The sequence below is a fragment of the Microtus ochrogaster genome, chromosome 24 (genome assembly GCF_000317375.1).
Source record: "Microtus ochrogaster isolate Prairie Vole_2 chromosome 24, MicOch1.0, whole genome shotgun sequence".
NCBI lineage: Eukaryota > Metazoa > Chordata > Mammalia > Rodentia > Cricetidae > Microtus > Microtus ochrogaster.
In genome coordinates, this window is record NC_022024.1 from 18,843,679 (window position 1) to 18,866,435 (window position 22,757).

The 22,757-nt window shown below is 34.1% G+C and overlaps 1 protein-coding gene across 17 annotated transcripts in view; it reads right to left on the bottom strand.

Moving 5' to 3' along the window:
• The window catches only part of Ppfia2 (PTPRF interacting protein alpha 2), a 341,255-nt gene that overhangs the window by 73,462 nt on the left and 245,036 nt on the right, over positions 1-22,757 (bottom strand). For 8 of the 17 annotated variants that reach the window (XM_026784463.1, XM_026784461.1, XM_026784462.1 and 5 more), the window contains 6 exons: positions 19,617-19,838; positions 12,647-12,793; positions 11,521-11,655; positions 6,201-6,284; positions 5,504-5,635; positions 4,316-4,378 (listed from right to left, as the gene is read on the bottom strand). In XM_026784463.1, the coding sequence (XP_026640264.1) occupies positions 4,316-4,378; positions 5,504-5,635; positions 6,201-6,284; positions 11,521-11,655; positions 12,647-12,793; positions 19,617-19,838 (783 nt within the window). Of the gene's footprint in view, positions 1-4,315; positions 4,379-5,503; positions 5,636-6,200; positions 6,285-6,713; positions 6,801-11,520; positions 11,656-12,646; positions 12,806-19,616; positions 19,839-22,757 lie in introns of all 17 variants that reach the window. The other 9 variants (XM_026784468.1, XM_026784460.1, XM_026784466.1 and 6 more) reach the window with 3 other exon arrangements.

The following is a 22,757-nucleotide window of genomic DNA, read 5'->3' on the forward strand; positions in this document are numbered from 1 at the left end:
AGGGAGGGGGAGAGGAGTGGGGGGAGTGAGAGGGGAATGTGAGAAGGGTAGGAGGTGGAAATTTTTGATAAATAAAAATAAATAAATAAGCATTTAAAAGGGAAAATGATTATAATTTATTAAAGTAAACAGGATATAATCAGAAACTATACTTTGTTTACCTTTCATAATGAATATGCCAATAACAGAAGTCAACAAAATTACCTCTACTCCCTGGTACTTATTAATCCTAAAGTTTTACAAATTTGTGAGATTATCGTAATCATTAATAAGATAGGTTACTTCAAATGCAAAAGACAAATCACACCTGTTTCAAGTTAAATAAAACATCTCTACATACAGTGAGTGTGATGTATACTCTTTAGGTTGTCACTTGACTACATCTGGAAAAAACAAAAACCCAAGGGCTGGGTTCCCCTGTGAAGAAGTAGTATTTTATTGTTTTTGTTCTTTAGTGAATTTGTTTCAGTTGGGAAGATCTACTTTTAACCCAGATCTTTTGAGGTGGCAAGCTCTATCTTTAAACTGGGCCACCTCTTCTCATGGAGCCTATGTAAAGGACATTTTAAGAGGGAAGCTTGCTCTTTGTAGACTGTCTCTCACTCTCTGTGGCAAGTCTGTTCCTTCACTGGCATTAGAGCCTACGTCTTCGGGATTTTGTGTGTACTGAAGACCAACTGAGATGTTCAGCTTTGTGGACTGAAAACCTATTAGATTCTTGAACCTTCCATTGAAAGCCTGAAACACACTCATATATATGAGTATATGGAATATATAATATATATATGGAATAGATATATATTCATTTAATCAGTTATATTCTCCTAGAGAACCCTAACATATAAAAAGAAATTATATATATATATATATATGGAATAGATATATATTCATTTAATCAGTTATATTCTCCTAGAGAACCCTAACATATAAAAAGAAATAAAAAGAAACATTTTTATTTGTTTCATCAAGGTTGAAGGGCACATGATGTAAGGGAGCAGAATTTCATCTTAAAATGGAAACCAAAAATTTCAACTTTTAAGATTTCTTGAGATGTGAATAAATGAAGTATAAATAAGATTGGAAAGACTCAGCCATTCATGAAAGAATGGCTGTCAATAACCTAACTACAGGCTTAATTTTGTTTGCCTATAATTCTTTTCAGACTAGTATTAAATACCTCAGTGGGTAAGTTAATAAAGACTGGGTTGTCTCACAGCTATTAGCTAAGTGCATATGAAATTATTTCATAATGCTTTAATACTTGATTCTGATATGTGTGTTAGTGAGTCCTTAGTTTCTACAGTTTCTCACTAGCCGACTCTTACATTTTATTTGATTCATATTCCCTTTTTCACCATACAATGACTGGTTTTGATGAAAATGATCCCCATAGGTTCATATATTTGAATAATTAGTTCCCAGTTTGTGGAACTGTCAGGGAAGAGTTAGGAGGTGTAGCATTTCGGAAGATGTTATATCGTTGGGGATGGGTTCTGTGGTATCAAAACCCACACTATCCCATGTAGTTGTCTGTTCTTTTCTTATTTGGGGATCAGATTTGAACTCTCAGGCACTGCTCCAATGCCATGACTGTGCTTGTTTCTATTCAGTCTGCTATGATAGTCATAGACTCACCTTCTAGTTGGAAGCCCTAACAAACTCTGTCTTTTATGAGTTGACTTGGGAATGATGTCTCTTTACAGCAATAGAAAATTAACACTATGTTATTATAGCCTCTGTGACATTTCTATTACATGTTCGGAACCTCAGATCTAATAATCCTAAATTCTTTTGACAAATTTGTAAATTATTTATTACTTCAATATTCTTGGCACACCTCTTCACTTCAAACATATGATATTTAAAACATACGATATTCAAAAAATAATTTGCTTGAAATAATTTCTTCTTCAACTTCATTATTTTCAGAAAAATATTCATTGAGTTTCTTTTCTCTTCACCAGTATAAAAGAATTGTGTTGCTTTTTTCTAAATGTACATTAATAAAAAAGGCAACTTATAAGTAAAATATACAAGTAAATTATATTGTTAGGAAGATAGAAGAATTCTTAAAATATGATATACAACATGACATTTGAGTGATGTCCTGAATAAAATAAAAGAACATATTAAGTAAGAACATTGTAGATGAAAGTATATTTGGAGAGACAGGATATAACCCCCGGGTTGGTGGCTTAGAGACATCAAAGCAAAATATAGGTAGGGTGTAGATTAAGTAAAATTACCGCAGAATGAAGGAAAAAGCACTAATGCTTCTTGAAACTCTCTGGCTTATTACTGTGAGAAGGAAAGGGAACAAAAGGGGAAAATCTGAGCAGAGAAGCATCTCTGCATGATCCCTGCATAGACTCTGAATAAAAGATCACATGAATTTTGGAAGCAGGGTAGCAATACAACTATTTGGAGCTCTCCAAGATTATAAACAGAATCACGGGGTAGATAAGAATATTACTGGACAAAGTGGATAGTTTTTTATCATATTTTAAATAGAAGTAACAGAATTTACCTACTGGTTTGAGAGAGGAAAATTATATAAACACAAGAGTTTGCCATAGTTTCAAGTTTGATTTTGTAACTTGACTAATGGGGGAAACGAGGTTGTATATGATTTGCTTAGAAGATTGCTGGTAATGTTGGCCTGGTTACGTGGTAGTGGTGCTTGAATGTACATTTGAACAATTATACATGTACTAAGATTAGTGAGTTGGCTTAGCTGTACAGATAGACAGTCCCAAAATGAAGTTTGTTCTAGGAATACCTTTTCTGGAGATTGACATTAGCAAGGATATAATGCATAATATGACTTGGAATGTTGGTTGCTTGGGCAGATTGCTACAGCTACAGGCTAGAGTAGGTGTTGGGGGAGTAGGTTTTGAGGATCTTGCCAGGAACCCACGGAACTTTAAATAACTTCACATTGCATAACAAGATCAAGTCCAAAATTCACAATCTGGTCAGAACTAGTTCACGACACATGTGAACATCAAACAAAATTCTGATGATTCATCTGGTCACCCATCCTTGGTTCCTCTGTGCTATCCATAAAGTCCAAACTCCCCTGGACCACCACTGCCCTTTAAGTTTCTGTAAGAGCGTACTAAAATAAAGCTTTTTTTTTCCTGTAGACTTTGCTAGTCATTCAGCAATATTTCCACGCCATCCTTTGGTTACCACTGCTACAGTGCTAAATTAAACAGCATATCCTAAGAGCATAGACATTCCAACTCTGTAACTGAATGACTATTATCTTCAAATTATCACAGACTATACTAATAACATCTTATGAAATTGTTAAGTTTCCCATTCCTGTCATATTTTAAGTATTTTATGTATTATTTTACATATGATAAACCTTTAATTCATTTCTTCCTGCCTTCCTTTTACCTTCTTTCTACTTGTTACTCTCTCCTTTATTCTTTGGTCCCTTTTCCCCCTTACCTTTCACTCTTCCTTTTTGTGTGTGTTTCCAATGCACAACTACAGGATGGATATTAAGCTGGTGTTTTAAATGACATAAGGAAACAAGACAAATCAAGTAGGATGCTACATATTACTAGTATTAGTATCTCAAATTTTAAGAAATTTACAGTCCATATTTTGTCAGCCTCTTAAGTCACATCTCCTACAATATAAATGCTTGGTTCCCATCAAATCCCTCTCCTATTTTAAAGTATCACACTTATGCATCGCCTTCAAAACTAACAAGTACCTATACTCAGGCTGTGTCTGTAGCTCTGTGCCATTGCCTAATTTTTTAGTTGCATCCTGCATCCCCAAAGTTGTTTTTTATATCACCAGTGTAGTGTGGTCTTTACTAACTGGGCTCACCCTGCCCTATTTGTCCTTTGTTTCTGCCATTCTGAATCCCTGTTTGTAAGGTAAGAAGCTTCTTCTACTAGATTTTCAATTGCCTTAGAAGTAAGGCGATGCTAGAAGTATTTAATGACACCTTTTTTTAAATATAATAGACACATTGTTTTTTTTCAGAAATAATTTCTCAGACTAGACAAAACCTAGTGAATATATTTTTATTTTATTTATATAAGTTATTTATGTAAAGGTTGAGATAGTGAATAATGGCGATTTTTAGTTAACACTAGTTGAGTTTGCAGAATACTGGCTTTCAGTGTGTTCAATGCCAAAAATTGCCCAATTTCTATATAAATTTATGCTCTGCTATAAGCATACAAAGTTAAAATAATTTAAGAGTATAACCAAAAATTATTTTCATCACATTACTTTATGATGTATTCATCAATGTGAATAAGATAACTGGCAAAATGTTTCCAAATACCTTATCATGTAAAGATTCTTCAAGATTTTTTCTGAAGGTCTCTGATTCTTGAATCAAAACATTCTATGGAAAAGAAAAAAAGAAAGAAGCAATATGGTGAATATATTTAAATCTGTATATGTATACTTGAGCACTCCAGAACCTCTTATGATTCCTTCCTTAGTAAATCTATTTCCTGGTTTCTATGGAAACTTGGTTTCATTGAAATCTTTAAAAGTGACACTCAACACTTTGCAAAATAAATTATTTATATGAGAAATACTAATTTGCTTCACTTGGCTTCCAGTGAAGCCTAAACAGCCTAAATATTACCCTCTGAGCTTCTCAGACTGTTTTTCATGGGAAACAATTAAGCTATCCTTCAAATGGTAAGTGGTGAGTCCAGGTCAAGTATTAGAAACATGCTTTTACTTTTTAATGTGTCAATAAATCAAAATTTGCTAACATTTTGTTAAAACATGTTCGTTTCCTGATTAGATGTCAATGTAAAATGCTTGAAGAAGATAGTAACTGACATTCTATTGAGATTCTTGAAATAATTTGTCTTCCTTAGGTTTTGGTGATTACTCTCTGGTGTAGGTCTGGGTTTGGCCACCTGCTCAACATTTGGTTGGTGTGCTATTTTCCAGTTATCCAAGTGACAGGCATGATTGTGTATCAAGTTTCAGGCTGAACATAAAAACAGGTTTCTTGAAACCAGTGTAGTCGGGATTAGGGGTTCCTAAACGCTCTTCTGCCAACAGCAGTAATCCTGTTACTGACACAGCCTCCCATGCATTCGTTGACTTTCCGTCCTGGTAGTTAGCAGATTAAACACTCAACAGTTTCAAGTAGACCCACACTCAGTATTTATCTTTGTCTTCCTAGTATGCTTTTACAAATAGTAAAAAGATAAATGAAACATTTTTTATCACAAATCACAGCATATTATAATATATTTGGTTCTAACAAACATACTAATATCTAATATTTATCATGTGTCATATAGTTATTTATTCAAAACATGATGTTATAATATTTCATTCAAATTCTTGGCTCACTTCCTAAAACTATATTGACTCGTTTTATGCTAAGCAAAGTCAGCTGAATGCCGGACACAAACCATGATTACCGCAGGGTAGAAAAACATCACAAGCCAGACAACAGGGCTAAGCATGCACGTGCTTCTCGCCCTGTCTGTAACCGTACCTTCTCTTCCAACGCGGCCATTCTTTCCTTCAAGTGCAGTTGAAGGCGTTCATTGGATTCTGTCAGAAGCCTGTCCACGGTATCAGATAACCTTTTATTATGTTCTTCATTCATTTTCTCTCTTTGCCTAGCCTTATATTTAAGAAAAAGAGCAAACCATGTATTTGGCATAAAAAAAAAAACACTCACTGCTGTTCAAGATTAATTTTATGGTTTTGCTGGTTTTGAACTGAATATAATTCTGAGCATGGTTTTGATTAAATTTAAAGAAACCATTTTTTTCAGATGCTCAGAGCATAACTTTATAATTTTTTTTATTGATTTTTATTGAGTTCTACATTTTTCTCCCCTCCCCTCCCTTTCTCTGTCCACCCCTTCAACCTTCTCCCAAGGTCCCCTTGCCTTGTTCTACTTCCCACATAGATTAGATCCATGTATGGCTCCCTTAGGATCCTCATTGTTATCTAGGTTCTCTGGGATTGTGATTTGTAAGCTGGTTTTCTTTGCTTTATGTTTACAAACCTCTTAAGAGTGAGTACAGGTAATAATTATCTTTCTGTGTCTGGGTAACATCACTCAAAGTAAATATTTTCTAGCTCCATGGCTTTTGAACACAAATTCTAATTAAAAATATTACCTCCAGTGTGCAGCTTGTGGTTTCAAAATCTAAGGATAGAAGGAAAAGCTTCATACATACTCTTTGAAGTTCCTGATTCTTCTCTTCCAGTTGACCCTCGAGGTGTCTCATACGTTCTTCAATATTTCCATGCCTTTCTTCAGCCTGTTAAGAAATACAGAGAGTGGACCTCAAATGTAGGATGAGTTCATTCCTCCCGTCTAAATAAACTGAAATAAAATGTAAAGCAAGCTACTACCAACCGCAAACATAGTTTCCGAAAACAAACTTTCTTTAAACAGGCAGCTGAACAGCATTGCTTGAAATGTGTCAGCTACAAAGGCCTGTTCCATTCAAGCATCAGCAAAACACTCAAGTTGTTTATGAGCAGTGAAATCAGCCAAATGTGACATGCAGACGGTGCATGGTTTGAACACAAACCTGCCATTGTCCAATCTTAAGCTCCTGAAGCACTGAACTGCACAGATGGTCGATTATCAATAAAGAAAAGTAAAGTAATTTTTATAAATGAAAAGAAAAAAAAACTTAGATGGATTCTATTTAGCGATAGAAAGTAAAGTCCAGTAGGACTACCTTCCTACGTATGGAGATCATTTCTTGGAGTTTAGCTTCCATAACATATTGATAATCATCGGATGAGGTAGAGGAGGTTGGGTCAGACTAACAGGTCAAGGAAAAGGAGAGGGACAAAGTTGAAAAAATCAGAACTAAAGACACTGACACCAAACAGAACTTAGTACAGAAAGCTTAAAATAAAGGTGACATCAGATTTAATACTTTAATAGACAAAATTTCATGTAGAAGGAACTATTCTGATATCAAGTGATGATAATGCCATGGATGGTTACACATGGAAGACAATGATATGCTCAAATAAAAAGCTGTGGACCTGAGGTATGAAGGGTTAGTGACAGCTGGCAATGAGTGAATTTTACAAGGTGAGTTAAAGCTACTCTGGAAATGACATGTAATAACTGGAATTATGAGAAACCAAACACTAGAATGTCTCTGATAGATGCTGAAACATCTTTATCTTTTGTTTTTTTCTCATTACTAAGAAAAATATGACGTAAACCTTGCATTTCAAGGAGAATTCTCTTGGCTATGACTCGGGGTATCATATTTGGACATAATAGAAGGCCTCATATGTAGAAACCAGAAGTAAGACTAAGGCCCAGGATACGTTATTATGAGTAAACTCAAACAGGATTGAGCTTCCTTGGCCACAGTGAGTGGTCCATGAAAAAATGACTCCGGGACACAATGGCCTTATCCAGCAGTGTAATTTAAATATTTAGATGAAAACGATTAAAAGTTCTCAACTTATCAGGCAATAATAATGTCATAAGGACAAAAATCTTTGTGAATGCTCAAAAATGATATGAAGGACCACATCAAAAGAATGTCTGCACTAATTTGTTACTATGGAAACAGAATAGTACCATAGAGTGAATGGAAGCACAGAGCTTCCGTGAGCTAGTGATTGCCTAAGTGCTGAGGCTAGTTACATATCTTGCTGTTAGGACACCACAGGTGTAAAGTGTTAATACATGGGACATTGCTGATTGCTGAATTGTATTAGTATGTTATGCATAAAGTACTTCTAGCATTATGTCAACATTTTAATTATTATTGCAAGTTAAATAATTACAACACCAAAACAATCTTATATCAGTAACACAATTTTAACTCTAGAACATATCCTTTGACATATTGTCTCATTTGGAAACAGTGAACCTTATTTTAAACTAATATAGGACTTTATGTAAACATATTATGCATTAATTTAAAAGGAATAGTAACCAGTTAATTTGCAGTTATGATACATTACACAATAAATTCTAGCTTACTTTAAGAAGTAACATTTAACATTTGTGTAAATTATAGCTCATCATTTAGATTTCCTATCTCATGCATTTATTTTATAAACATAGATCATCACAATTTGCTCCCAAGGGTCTTACACAAGTCTCCAAATAGAAGCAGCAATAAAAGCTACCATGATCCTCAAATGCAAGCAAACAAGATTTTATTATTTAAATTTTAATTCATAGGTTTTAAATTAAAATAGTTATATTTGTATGTGTGCTTCTGTGTGTAGGTTAGTGTATGCGACTGCAGTGCCTCGGAAGGCAGGAAGAGGGTGGCCAGTCAATAGAACTGGAGTTACAGGTGACAGTGAGAGCCACCCAGCATGGGTGCTGGGAACTGATCTCAGGTTTTCCATAAGTAATCTCTCCACTCCTCTGTTTTTATACCATTTAAAACTTGCAAGTCCTATTAGGAAAAGCAATACAGAAAAGAGGTTGTTGAAATTGTGTATCTTAAATTTGTAAGTAAACCTTTGTACTTTATAGTAATTTAAGTTATTAAATTCAATAAGTGACTGATTAAGAAGAGTGATATGGATACTTGAACTTCTAGAAGGCTCTCTTTAAAAGTATAATCTTTACATCTTCAAACCTTATCATGTTTCTTCCTTCACTGAAGAAAATGAGAAAACTTTGAGAAAATTCACTTCATACACAAAAACAAGTATTGTCACTTCTAAATTATGTTATTACTGAAACTTTTATTAGTACTAAAACTAATGAAATACCTCATAAAATTCCAGATGAGTTATGTTCTACTTGAGGATATATAGATTTTAATTAAAGAAATAAATACAACAAATCATAACATTGGGAGTATAGATTGGACTTTGATTGTTAATTATATATAACCATCACATTTAGTTTTTATTTATGGGCATTAATTGAGAATTCTTTCAAAAAGCTTTACACGAGCTTTGCCTACTTTGCATATCTCTCTAACTAGATGATTAAAAAAACAGTCAGAATAAATTCAGCTATCATCTCTAAGCAATACAGGGAACAGATTTTGGCCAAGAGTACCAAAATTTATTGCCTTTAGACTTGGGGATAGCACAGTTGTAGTGGCTGACACAATTCCAGTGCTATAGGATCAGTCTGCTTTTATTCGTACTCGAAGAGTTCATTTTGGCTATACTCTTTAATATGATATAGGGAAATTTCAAATGAGTTAAGGCTTTAGACAAATGATGAAAGAAATCCTTGTGAGAAGAATATGAATATAAAATCTGAATAATGAAAAAAAGGCTGTACAAGAAAATCTTGAAGAGAAAGTTATGATAGAGATTGGTAAAAAATAAAACACACGTGTATATATGCATATGCCAAATTAAATGCTTGATTAGTTTGTGGAATATCATTTAAAAACGCAAGAGGAAAATTCTGAGACATAAACCAAGCTGACTATTTGTATTTAGAATAGTAGAAAGTTTCACGAGGAGTAGATAAAAGGCCACTGATGATCATAAATAATCGTATACTGACAGCAAATTTAAATTGAACAAAATAAAACAAATTAATTATATCATCTCTGAGGGTTTTGAGTAAATACACAGATGAGTGCAAGATGGTTGATGTGAGATTTCCCAGAGGAACTGTCATACTCAAGTTATAGACATGGTATACGCTAAAGAGATAACAAAATAAAACTGTGTCCATAATATAAAACCTGTAATATACACCTGAAATATACTATCATTCTAGAAGCTGATAGAAGCCAAAGTGATAGGAGTCAATGAATAAATTATGCACTTTTAGAAGAATTTTGAAGAAAGTTAAGGTTTTCTAAAATATTGAATAATCAGAGTATGGATAAAAAGGAAGATTATCCACCATGGTAATTAGTTCCTATCTATATTATGTACTATGTCTTAACAAAGGTATTTAGCATTACCAGATGGTAGTAATAAAAGAGAAAATTTGGGGGGGTTGTATCATAAAATAATTATTTTAGACTATTTAATTTAAAGTTATGTAAGTCAATAGCTATATTTTAAATTATATTTCATTGTAAATACATCAATGTATTTACATTTTGGATAATGATTTAATGAATTTTAAGGTGTATTTCTTTAGAAAAAGTTTTAAATTTTTATATTTTGTTCAGTGAAATAAATACTGATGGTTACTCTATCCAAAGTCTTACCAGATATTTTCTTATTGAATTACACAATAGCAAAATTTAACGTGGCAACTTTTTAGGCAAGCTCCTTATATAGTTTAGATTAAAACAAAACAACCATGTGTGTGTCTTAATCTATATTATAGCAATTTAAAATACGTCTTTACAAAAGAAAATATAAAACTTTTGGTATGCTTGGATAGCCTTAAATAACTTCGGAAATATCTTGAAGCTACATAATATATATGCTATATTTTCAGTCTCTATATTTTCAAAGTCCAAGTGTTATTTACTGGTGTGGTCTATGAATATAGAAGGATTTAAATATAGTAACCTTTCCCTAACAGACTAATGTTTCATCAGGTCATATCCTAATACTCAAAAATTCAGCAGGTAATTTGATGATCTCCAGTCCTGCTCATCTTTGTCCAATTGTTGCTCTCTCATGTGAATATTTCATCTTAACACACAAGAACACTGTCAAACACTTCACCTTATTCTTTGCTTTTCCCGCAAAGATAGTGAGACTGTGTCCCTTTCTCAAACACTGCACCAACATCCTGCACCAGTTTTGAATGGTCTCTATTATTAAAGTGTACAAGTTCACATATTTTGAGTACCTATTCTTTGTGTAGCCTGGACCGCTTAGAGAACTGCAATGTTTTTATGAATGTTCAGAATATGTGTGTACCTTTCAACTGACATAAAAGTAAAACATGATCTAGTGACAAAACCAGGACTTTCTGGGTGAAATGGATGTGATTTCTATTGGTCTATTAGAATTAAAATGTTTCTATTAGAATGGCTTTATGATATATAATATAGAACACTTTTAGAATGTACTATGCAACAACGATACAGTATATTATACCCAATCTCATTTTTTCAGAAGAAAACACAATTATAAAAGTAGTTTCATATAACTTAATGACTTTCATCTGTAACTTTTAGACTTCCTTCAGTGTTCACCATATTACAATATAACCTTATTCAACAGTTAATATATTTTATTGTTCCAATAGCAAACCACTCATACAAAGCAGGTTAAATTGTAGTATTTAATAAACATAGTTTTACAATTTAAATTACATAGGTATTATGTACAGAAACTACCATAGAAAATTTACTTTATCAACAATGTGAAATTTTGCTTTTCTTGTCAAAGTTTAAATAGAGAAGGAAGTTGTCATATTCATGTAACAATTGTTCAATTCACTGTAAGAAAGATATATGCCACAAAGAAACAAAGTCATAATGAACAAAGAAAAGAGAGAGCTGACTATTGTAAGGTTCACATAGCCTGAAGAGAGCAATTGCTGACTCCACTTTGATAGACGGTTATTTTTGCAAACACATCAAGGCTGACCGCGTGTGTTTGTTGCAGTACCTTTGTTAGGGCTGCAATTCTCTGAGCCAATTCAGCCTCCACTTCTGGCAGAGTTTCGGCCTTTCTCATAGTCTGCTGTAACTTTTGCTCAGCCAGTTCTAAACGCTCTTGTAATTGCCTGTTCTTTTCTTCCATCTGAAATAGGGATGATGAGGGCACCATTTAGACAGACAAGTGTTAGCTTAGCTAGAATAAGTCATATGGACTTTGAACTTGACAATTTCTCTATATTTGAAATCAGTTATTACCATACTTAACTACGCTAGGTGATGACTGTTGTCATGATTTCACGATTTATTTGTCAATTTTAATTACTGAAATTCAATACAATAAAATAGTAATAATTTTACCATTGGCAGCAAACAGTAAAGAAATTTCTAATGAGAAAGCACTTGGACAAATGGAATATAGCTCAGTATTAATACTCCATAATACCATTAGAACAAAAAAAACCTATTTAAAACCATAGTTTTAGACTGGTGTAAGCTAAGGAGTATAGTACACAGGAGGCCACACTCTAGAGATTAGACAAACAACTCTTCTGTATTGGACAAATAGTATTTTAGGATTGTGTTATCATGATCTCTGGTTCAGTTCCTCTAGTATGCTGATGTAACATGAGAACAACCACAAACAATGTTTAAATTATTAGGTGCGTATATTCCATTAAAACTTAATTTTCAGAAGCAGGGAGAAAGCCACGGCTGTTTTATAGGCTGATGCTCTTTCTTTTGCTGTGGGTCTAGGTAGACCTTCCAGCACTGACATTTATGATGTGTGTGACCTTGAGACATAGTCCTGTCTTTGATCCTCAGAGTGTGCAGTAGAATAATTACAGCTAATCAGAAGATGGAGGCTACAATTAATGAAGTAATTACAAACAAACTCCTTAGCTTCGACTTCTTATCTAGATCAAAAGTCAGAATTTGCTGCATTATTGTTTTCATATGAGTGATTTCTACTTTTGTTAAAATAAACTAAAAAATAAAAATTGCTTCATTAATACTGTTCTAAGTTTTAAAACATAATTGCTCATCTGCTAAAAAATCCTATTTTATTCTATGCTTTTTGAAAATGATGGGAACACACACAGAGAAAAAGGAAATTCAAAACAGTGGTACTGAACCTGCCGCAAGATGGCTTCCTTGTTTGCCAATTCATTTTCTAGTTTATCATTCATGTCATGAATAGAGGTAGATTCTCTCTGAGCACTGAGGTAACGTTTCTCCAAGGTTGTGATTCTTTCTTCCATATCTTCCTTTTGAGCCATTGCCTGTAAATAACACTGTAAAAGTCATGGGCAAGTCTTTGATTTCATTCCCCTCAGTGCAAAACACACACACACACACATACACACACACACACACACACACACACACACACACACACACACAAACCTGTTATACAGAGTCTCAGACAGATGTCGTTTCCTTATTTAAGTGAAATGATAAGATATCAGAAAATAGCCTTTTCCGAGTAAAGATACATTCTTCAAGAGCATTTTGAAGATTCTGTGTATGTCAGGGTCGGTACTTATACCTTAAAATCCAGTACTTTGAAAGCAGATGTTGGGGAATCTCTGAGTTTGAGGCTAACCTGGTCTACAGATTGAGTGTTAGGACAGCCAGAGCTACAAAAAGAAAGAAACCCTGTCCCATGTCAAAAAAAAAAAAAAAAAAAAAAAAAAAAAAAAAAAAACTAAAATTAAAAGACCCAATGCGAGTCTCTTTTTAATGTTTTGGTTTTTTATTTTTTTATCATAAATTCAGGAGGGGCTTTCAAATATCTAAGAGTAGAAAACACATATTTTCAAGCCTCCTGCTGTAGAATTAAATGGCAGGTGAATTTGCTCATTATGAGGTAGAAACAAGTACAACTATGAGCAGAACGGAAAGCCAGGAGAGGTTGTTACACTGCTGAGATAGTTTGAAAGCGATCTTCAAATAAGGCATCGATACTACCAGAGAGCTTGACAGAAGACTCAGTGACTAAGAACATTTGCTGTTTTTGCGGAGGGCCAGGTTTGGTTCCCAGTACGCATGTGGCAGCCATGTGCCTTCTGTAACTCCAGTTCAGTATAATCTGACACACTGTTCGGGCCACTAGTCATGCACAGACAAAGTACACAGATATACATGCAGGTATATCATCACACATACACATATACACACACACACACATAAAATATAAATAACACATATTTATAAAACCTAATCAGTGCTACTAAGGTCACAGTTATTAGAAGAACATCCACAGCCAATGATTTCCTCATCTAACATAACTTTAAATAATATATAAACATTTGTTCATATAACCACATGTAACTATAGTCTTCACCTTTCATCAAGGAAACATCTCCTTACAACAGACACAGACTACTACAGAAAACCTCAACAGGTCAAATTCCAAAGTTTTGAAACCCAGTCCCAATAGAAATATCTAAAGAATGATCCTGCAGCTACAGCTCAGGGAACAATGCAAGAGAAGGGGCAGAAAGATTGTAATAACCAGAGCATCAGGGTGTTTGCTCCTGAGATTTTGTCTCTTACAAATGCCAGAAACTGCACATGTAAACTCATAAAGATGATTGCCCAGATGTGAGCTAAAGAAAGATGATACCAATGAACATGCCAAAGTCAATGGAGAAAAGCTCATGAGAGCTTCACCTTAGAGAAAGAATTGTAGGTAGCTGAGATTATTTAAAAGTAGGAGAGACGGCCTTTCCCAGAGAAAAGAACATCAGATTTTCTTCCTGAATCAAATGACCAACTCTGAAAATAATCATACAAGTAACATTATATAAACAGAGAAGGATATATTTAGGAATACATATATATGTATATATATGTAATAGATAATAGATATGTGTCTATTAGACACATATATGTAGTCAATAATAAATAAAAAGATGTCAGAAATTTTTTAAAAACTGGAAAGAAATGTTTGGGAGAGTTTGAAGTAAGGAAAGGGAACGGAGAAATATTGTAATTATGATATTAACATTTTAAAAAGGAGAAAACCATCAGAAATCTGTCTTCCACACAAAGGAAAACCTGAGTATTTTAAAATGCAGATGGGAGCTGGGGACACAACTTGGATGTAGAAGTTGCCTAGGATGCAGGAGACCCTTGGTTCATTATTCAGAAAAAAATAATTCAGAATATTATTAATAATAGTTGACATATTTATTATAAAAGAGGGTTTACTGTATATATTTGATCATACCAAATGACTTACAAACTAAGGAAAGGCAAGCCAGAGAACCCAGGTGTGTGCCTACAATCCACATGAGGTGGAAGGGGACATCTAGCTATATGAAGCTGTCCACTGACCTCCACATGTGTGCTGTCGTGTTTGATCCCACATACACATCATATGCCCACACAATATTTTCTATATGAGAGTCATTATGAGACAATCACTTTGTATCAATTTGTTGTGGCAAGGGTAAGAATCTATAATACTCTCTGACTTCATTTTCACCTGGAAAAGGTTTTTTTATTCCTTCTCTTTTGTATCAAATATTCCTGACCTTCAGGAGCTAGTGAAAGAAAAGTTATTTATGTAATATTAAAATTTAAACACATTAAATTTAGGTCATCTATCATTTTGGCAGAATAATTCAGATAATTTTGTAAAACATCAGTATTCCAGGTTTTAGAAAGCCCCCCAAACAATAATCTTAGTTCTTAGTGGATAAAAAGATGTTGATTCTCAATCTTTATTTCTATTAATTTATTTGTTTTTATTTAGAGAGTGTAATTCATGTTTATTTTCACATAGACTTCTAGAAACATTTTCCAATTTCATTGAATAAAAGAAAATTATGAATCTAACATGCATATATAAATTTCTCTCTAAATTTTGATGGCAATATCTTCAGGAATAAGGGACAATTTTTTTTTTCTGGGAAATGAAAGTTTGTATGGTATATCCCATGAGTAAGAGTTTCTGTTCCTTGATTTACTTTCATAATCTTTTTTGCTGGATGATTAATAAATACCATATAATTAGAAAGATTTAGGTGATATAATAGTTCAGCTTCTTTATATAGTACCCAAAGTAAAATATACATTCATTAAACAGCTACTTTGTAATTAGTGATTACAAACCTGTCCACATTTAACTGCGCAGGCCCATTCCACTCAGTTCACTTAGAGCCAGTGGATGGAGATTTGCAATAGCATTTTTGACTTAGTGATTCATGGGAATGATTCAATTTTTAACTGCAGGCTGTGTTACCAGAAATAAATTTTGAATTTACAAGTCATAGAAATAGCTTTTCCCCTGTGTTATTTGGAGAGTTTAAAGAAGAAAGCTTTTTTCCTAGTTCCTAAACACTGTTACATAAAAAGAAAAATAGTGTAAAAATACAATGACCCCCTAACCCAAAGTATATATAACTGGATTTTATTATATCAGATATAGTTCTATGGTAATGCAATTCATGTCTCAACTAATGTAAATGAGAACTTATATATTAATTTATTTGATTACTTTGCAAATGTGAAAAGAGCTTTAAGTGTGACGTCAGAAAGATAAGCTAGCTTCATTCACAAAATAAATATAGCTCAAACGCTTCACAGAAAAGTTAAGCTCTTTGCACACATATGAAGAGAGTGAAGTGTTATCTATGTATGTTTAATATCCTCTTGATTAAAAAGAAGAGGGCAAATGCACAAATTACAATTGCTTTTTCAATAATTGCATAATGTTTAGTTCCATCTACTTTTAGATTTGTATTAATGCAAAGAGCAGCTAAAATGAAACGTCGTATTTTTTTAATAAAGCAGTTAAAACTCTGCTCAGAAACCGTTGACTGCACCTTATTATATAACTCGTTTCAGATTTATTAGATTGCCCTTATATACAATGTGAAACACATTTCAATTTGTAATTAAATGGTTGGTTGTTACCCCGTTATCCGAGTTTTTCCTCCATTTATTCAGAGTGTTTTTTTATTCATGCCATATTGACATGCTACTGTGCTGTAATTCTGAGAGGGTATAAAGGTGAATTATCTTCCTCTTTATTAAGAAATCCACAATACATCAGACTTTATAAGATTAAAATCCAGGGATATATTACTAGGGAACAGAGTCTGGACTTGGAGTTTAAGTGATAGGAATTTCACATCATTTTAACTTTTGGAAAGAATAACAAAAATACTGGTTATTTAAGTGGCCGAAATAATGTATGAAAGCTGCCATTGAGTTATACAAAACATAACTCTCAACTGAAAGAGAAGAAAAGAATTTATTCTGAAGCCAAATATAAGTGACCATGATCCAGGATTACAGAATTAGATTACTCAAATTTCCATGCAAATTTGTAACAGTCTGATGCTATTTTTTTTTTTATGAAACAAAATACTTTTCACATATGTCACTGGGACATTAGAGAGGAGAGTCAGGACATAGTAGGAGCTTTATAGAGACAGGCAGGATGAGTGCACTGAGTGCAGACCCTTCACAGGTCTTTTCAAGATTGTCACTTCCTACTGTCTCACACCTAGTATTTAAACATCCATTTTTTTTGCCAGCCTCCTAAAACATCTTCTTACAAACTCCCTTTGAAGGGGATAATGGGATATGCTCCCTTTTCCTAAGTCCCAACTGAAATATGGCCACATAGGGAATTAGAAACCTCAAAAGTACAATTATATATTACATAAAAATTACTTACCCAGGGGAAGACCTAAGCCATCGAAATAGATTCCTACTGAATCAATCTCTGGCAATACAGTTGCTGCCTACTGTTTGACCTGATTTTTGGTCACCTTTATTTAAGCACAATTTATATTAAGGGTTATTTTAAAATGTACAATAAGGAAGGGTGAACAGGAGATACAGTAGCCTCTCTGTGATACATAGCCAAACATAAAGTATATAACTGCTTAAAATGCAAATAAAGGAACTAGATCTCTGGAACTATGAACAAGAAGAATTAGAGAATGAACAAAATTGCAAGTGATAGTGAAAGGTGGACTTAAAAAGGCTGAGGTCCTAATATTCTTTAAATTACACTATTTATTATGAATTTGAGCTATAGGAAGCAACAAAGAAGCAAGCTATGCCTATGGGCTCTGAGATTATATGAAGTTATTTCATTATCAGAATTTCAGTCCAGCTGTGACTTCATTCTTCTTTCTCCTTCATGCTGAGTGATGTGTCAATGAATGCTCTAACTTTACGTTTTAATAAAGTATGATAAGTATCCATTTAGTAAAAAAAAAGCTTTTTTGATATTATGTGCTCAACAGTTGTGTAAGAAGGGTATAAAAGAGAAACAAATAGAACTCAATGAAGGACATGTTTAGGATCAGGAGGGATGCGTATTGGGGGATTAAAAAATGGAATGAAATATGAAGGGAAGTCGGCACCTATATAAAGCAAGGCCAGGGAACACGCGTTCGAGAAGGGAGCATTTGAGTGAATGACAGAGGATGAGAAAATAAAACCAAGCAAGTCCTACTAGCTTAAGAGTCTACTTTAATTGAGTAGAGTGGGCTAGAATGACATGGTCATATTTTTCAAGCTACTTACATGGATTTATTGTTATTAAAAGTAGAATATAAAGCAATTAAGAAATTATAAGAATAAAAGTAGTGTGAACCAGTTCATCAGAAGACATAAGCCATGGGCAGACCACTAAGTAGAGTATTGTAATATCATCTTCAAAGATAATGATTTCGTAAAAAGAGAGAAAGCAGTTGAAGACTGCTTCATTGATTTATAGATTATAGGATTTACCATGTAAACAAATATAGCATGAAATTGAAAGACAATTTCATGGAACCGTTAAGATTTTGGCCTAAGCAATAATATTGGATGCATGAAATTCTGGACACAAAGTTTTACCAGAAGAATGAGAAAGAAATGAATGCCAAGTTAGTATTGCTGAGATGTCATTTGGAGTTTTAGGTACAACACTGGGAAAGTGAGAGGGGAAAAAAAGGGAGGTAGAGAATGAAACTGAGTCTATGGTTGATTAGTGCGTGACTCATTGACCTTTATTAGCTTAAGCAAAGCAATGGAAGACTGAAAGGAAAAGACATAATGAGGAAGGGGAAGGAAAGCCAATCATTGTAACAGCTGAGGTGAGGGGAAGAGTAAACCGGAAGACATCCAGGAGAGATTGGCGTGCGACTAGCCCAGAGAAAAACACATTCTCCAAGGACAGAAGAGTGGACATGAACTAGCGCTTCTAAGGACTGAGAACTGATCCATTCATTCAGTAACCTAATTAAGAATATACTTTATTACAAATACTCTTAATGGGGCAAGGGGAGCAAGTGTGATAATATAGCCTCAAGAAAGAAGAAATACAAATTTCGAGACAACTAATAGAGATAGATATATTAACTACCTAGCCACAGAGAAACACACTTGAAGATACTAAGATATACTTCAAAAGATACTGTACAAGTAGAAAAGGTAAAATGTGAAAAACAAAATTTAAGAAATGGAAAAAGGCTGTATTGTTGAAAGCAAGAAAAATAAAAAGAAGAATTTTCAACATTTATCTTAGTAGGTATTTATATATTAAGACATTATAAATAAAATATGTTCCTCGATAATTTAATAAATTTAAATCCTTCCTTTCTTTCCTTTTCTTTTCCTTTTCTTTTTTTGTAGACAAAGCAATACTAAGCCTAGCAAGAGAGGAATATACACAAAAAAATGTTATATTATACATATGCATAGAATATTCATGAACAGGCATTCAGAGACACAAATAACAGACAAGTGAAAATAATGTTTTGAGCACTCCTATATAACACAGAAAAGCATGATTCATTCCCACAAGCACAGTTATTCAAATTTAAAACCTTGAAGCCTTGAGATGTCATTAAATCTTTACAAAGACTTTAGAGTAGCTGAGACTTGATAGCAAGGCTTTCCATTCATACATATTTAAAGGGTCAGTAAGTAAACTCTTGCTATCTTACTGAAAGAGTATAACTAAAATAACATTCCTAATTATGGTCTTCAAGAAGTTACCAGTCACTAGGGACGGAAATGGAGAAAGATTTTTGGAACAACCTTGGAAAGTCAGTCAAGAAGTAAAGACAGAGAACGCTATTAACCACTTACCTCCCGGATGTCCCTCTGATACTTTGTGTTCATTTCTTCCGTTTTTATGAGGTCCTTCCTTGCTGTCTCTGCTTCCTGTTCCACTTCTCCCACTCGGGAAGAAAGAGCTGTTAAGCGTTCCTTCATTTGGGCCATTTCATAGTTTTGCTTTTCAAGCAACTCTTGTAGCTCGACTATCTGGCTGGTGTCATCTGTTGAGTCTATGGAGCCGTTGGATAGACGCTGGAGAAAGACAAAAGCAGGCCATTAGGACCCTCTTTATCCTTAACCCAAATGCATGTGAGAAAAAAAAAGAGAAACCAAATAGTTTCACAATGACAAACAAGAATTCTGAAACAAGCTAGTGCTGGAGAAAAACTATTATCTGAGAAATCTGGTAGTAATATAGAAATAACAATGTATAAGAGCTGGAGAGGGGACTAAGCAGTTAAGGACACTGCCTTAGTGACTTCTCTTCCAGAAGACCTGGAAGGGTTCTACTCACAACCCTTGTGACTCTAGTTCCATCTTATGCTCTTCTGAACTGCATGGGTACCCGCACACACATGTTAATAATATATCTCACATATGCACATCACACACAGAAACACATACACAGAGAAAAATAATGATATATATAATTTTAAAATATGTCCTATGAAGGGTGTGAAAACAAATGGGTAATTTTCAAACAGGGTAACTTAAGCATCTGCACATCAAGTTTATGTGTATAGATGAGAAAGCAATATTATATATGTAATTTAGCACAGATACATATATCTGCATATATACATATATGATAAGCATAGCACACTATTTTAGTCAATAGATAGAGATATAAACATTGTGATATTTTTATTTTTTATTCAAATTCTTTTGAACTTTGCAAGCTTTTTTCCATTTTATTTTTCCATTCAAGGATTTTATACACTTTATTCGGATTGCATTCTTTCCAGTACTCCAAATCCCCCCAGATTCTCCTGCCTCCCTAACTATCTAATTTCTGAAAACATGGAATTCTTGTGAGTTATCCAATGACTCCTATGAGTAGGGCCTGCCATAGAGTGTGGTTAATATACCCAATGACACTGAGTTGGATAAAATTGATTTTTCCCTTCCTCAGAAGGTGTCAGAGGCAAACACCTTCCTATAGGACTTGGTGTGCATCTCCTATTCTCAGTGCTGTGCTTTTTGGTCTGGTTTGGTTTGTGCATCTTGCATGTGATGCAAGTCTCCCTGAGTACATATGTGTAAAAGTCCTGTTGTGTAAGGAAGATGTGGCTTTCCCCTGCCTTCTCTTCCACCTAGATTCCTCAGGATGGGAAAGAGGGTGCAGCTGATAAAGACAGCACATTTAAGGCTGTGTGCTATTCTATATACTGTCCACTTGTGGTTCTCTGTATGAATTACGATATACTATAAGAAGAAGTTTCTTTGATGAGGGCTGTATGATGCAATGATCTATTCACATAGGCATAAGTCATTAGGAATCGCTTTATCAATATGTTTCTTCAGTGGATTAATAATGTTAGATTTTCCCTTGGGGCCTACGATCTATTTAGTATCTAACTCTTGGCAACTTTTAATGTTAGGTGTTTCCATTTATAGAGTAAGTTTTAAATAAAAAAAGTGGCTGGTTATTGCCACAACATTTGTGCCATTATTGCACCAGTATATCTTGCAGGCAGATCTTTGTTGTAGGTCTTAGGGCTTTTATTTGGGTGATATTGAGGATTACATTTATCCTCCTGTGTGTACAAAGTACATGCCAGTATTGTGAATGCAAGTCAGTCAAGGTTAAGCTTCTAGTTGGGGACCAGCGTTATTCCTCCATGTTCAATGACGTAAATATAGGTGTTTTCCGCAATGGGGACATACTATCAGTCTGTGTAGGGTCACCAAAAGTCTTGACAATAGCCTGTGGTGTTTGAGCAATTTAGAGGACCCTTTGGCCAACTGCTGAACAATATGTAATTTGTTACTGGCACCATAAGTTCTGCTTACTGGCTTACAGTGACTAGTTAGGGCATTGTCTCCCCCATCATGTAATGTCTTTATTTAAATTGCTTTCATATACCTACATGTTTTAGGAATGTTCTACAATGGTAGATTTGCATATGACTTTTCAAAGAACTTTTAGTGTTAGTTGCCTCTCTCCCATATTCCCTTCTTTACTTAGGTCTTCCGTACTGCTCCAATATAGTTCTTAAAGTGATAAATAGGTATCTAAAATTACAGTGTTTAGTTTTAATGACACTCATACAAATAAAATTTATGATTTTGTTAAAAGAACAGAATTTATATGATGACCCTGGTATTTTTGGAAGAGATATAACTCAAAAATGTTGATTTCTAGATTCTAAAGATTTTAAACTTTATATATGCTACAGGGGAGTTAGTTGAAAGAAGTTAAATATTTTGAAATAATTATTTTCACTTTTTGAAAAGAATACCTAGAAAGTAGGAGAATCTATGTTTCTAAAGTATCTTACAACCAATACTCAAAACATTTGAAAATTGGTAGATCAAAGAACTCAAAAACAAGAAAACAACACAAAAGAAAAACATATTAAGGAAATTTACAAGGACCTAGAAAGGCATTTTTCAAAATAAGACTTATGTATGACCAGATTAATGAAAATTTTCTTGGTGGTTAGAAGTCATCAGGGAGGCACAAAATAAAGTCAAAGTGAAATATCATCTCGTGGTTATTCTAATGCCCGCTTTACAAAACTTAGAAGGCAGCAAGTGTTAGCAAGAATTTACACTATGTTTGTTTCAAATCTGGGACAAATGGCTGAGGTGTGTTTATGACATATCAAAGCAAGTGTTGGCCACTAGATTTTCCATGCGATCCTTCTGTCCCTACCTGTTTCAGGGCCCTGTTGGCTGGCATATCCAACCCCCTACCCTAAACTCTACAACTCAGGGAGCTGGGTTGTTGTTCTTCCCAGTACAATCCAACCATTTTAGTAGCCTACTTTCCTGTCCCTTTGGACCTCCTGACGGGTGCACCTGGCTCCCCTCTCTCCTTTCTCCCTTACCTGTCTCCCTCTCACACATGGCTCAGCTCATAGGTCATGTCCTCTCTGGACTCTCCCAGATGTCCCTGTTTTTCCTTCTGACTATTCTCTCCCATGTATCTACAATAGACCTTTTCTA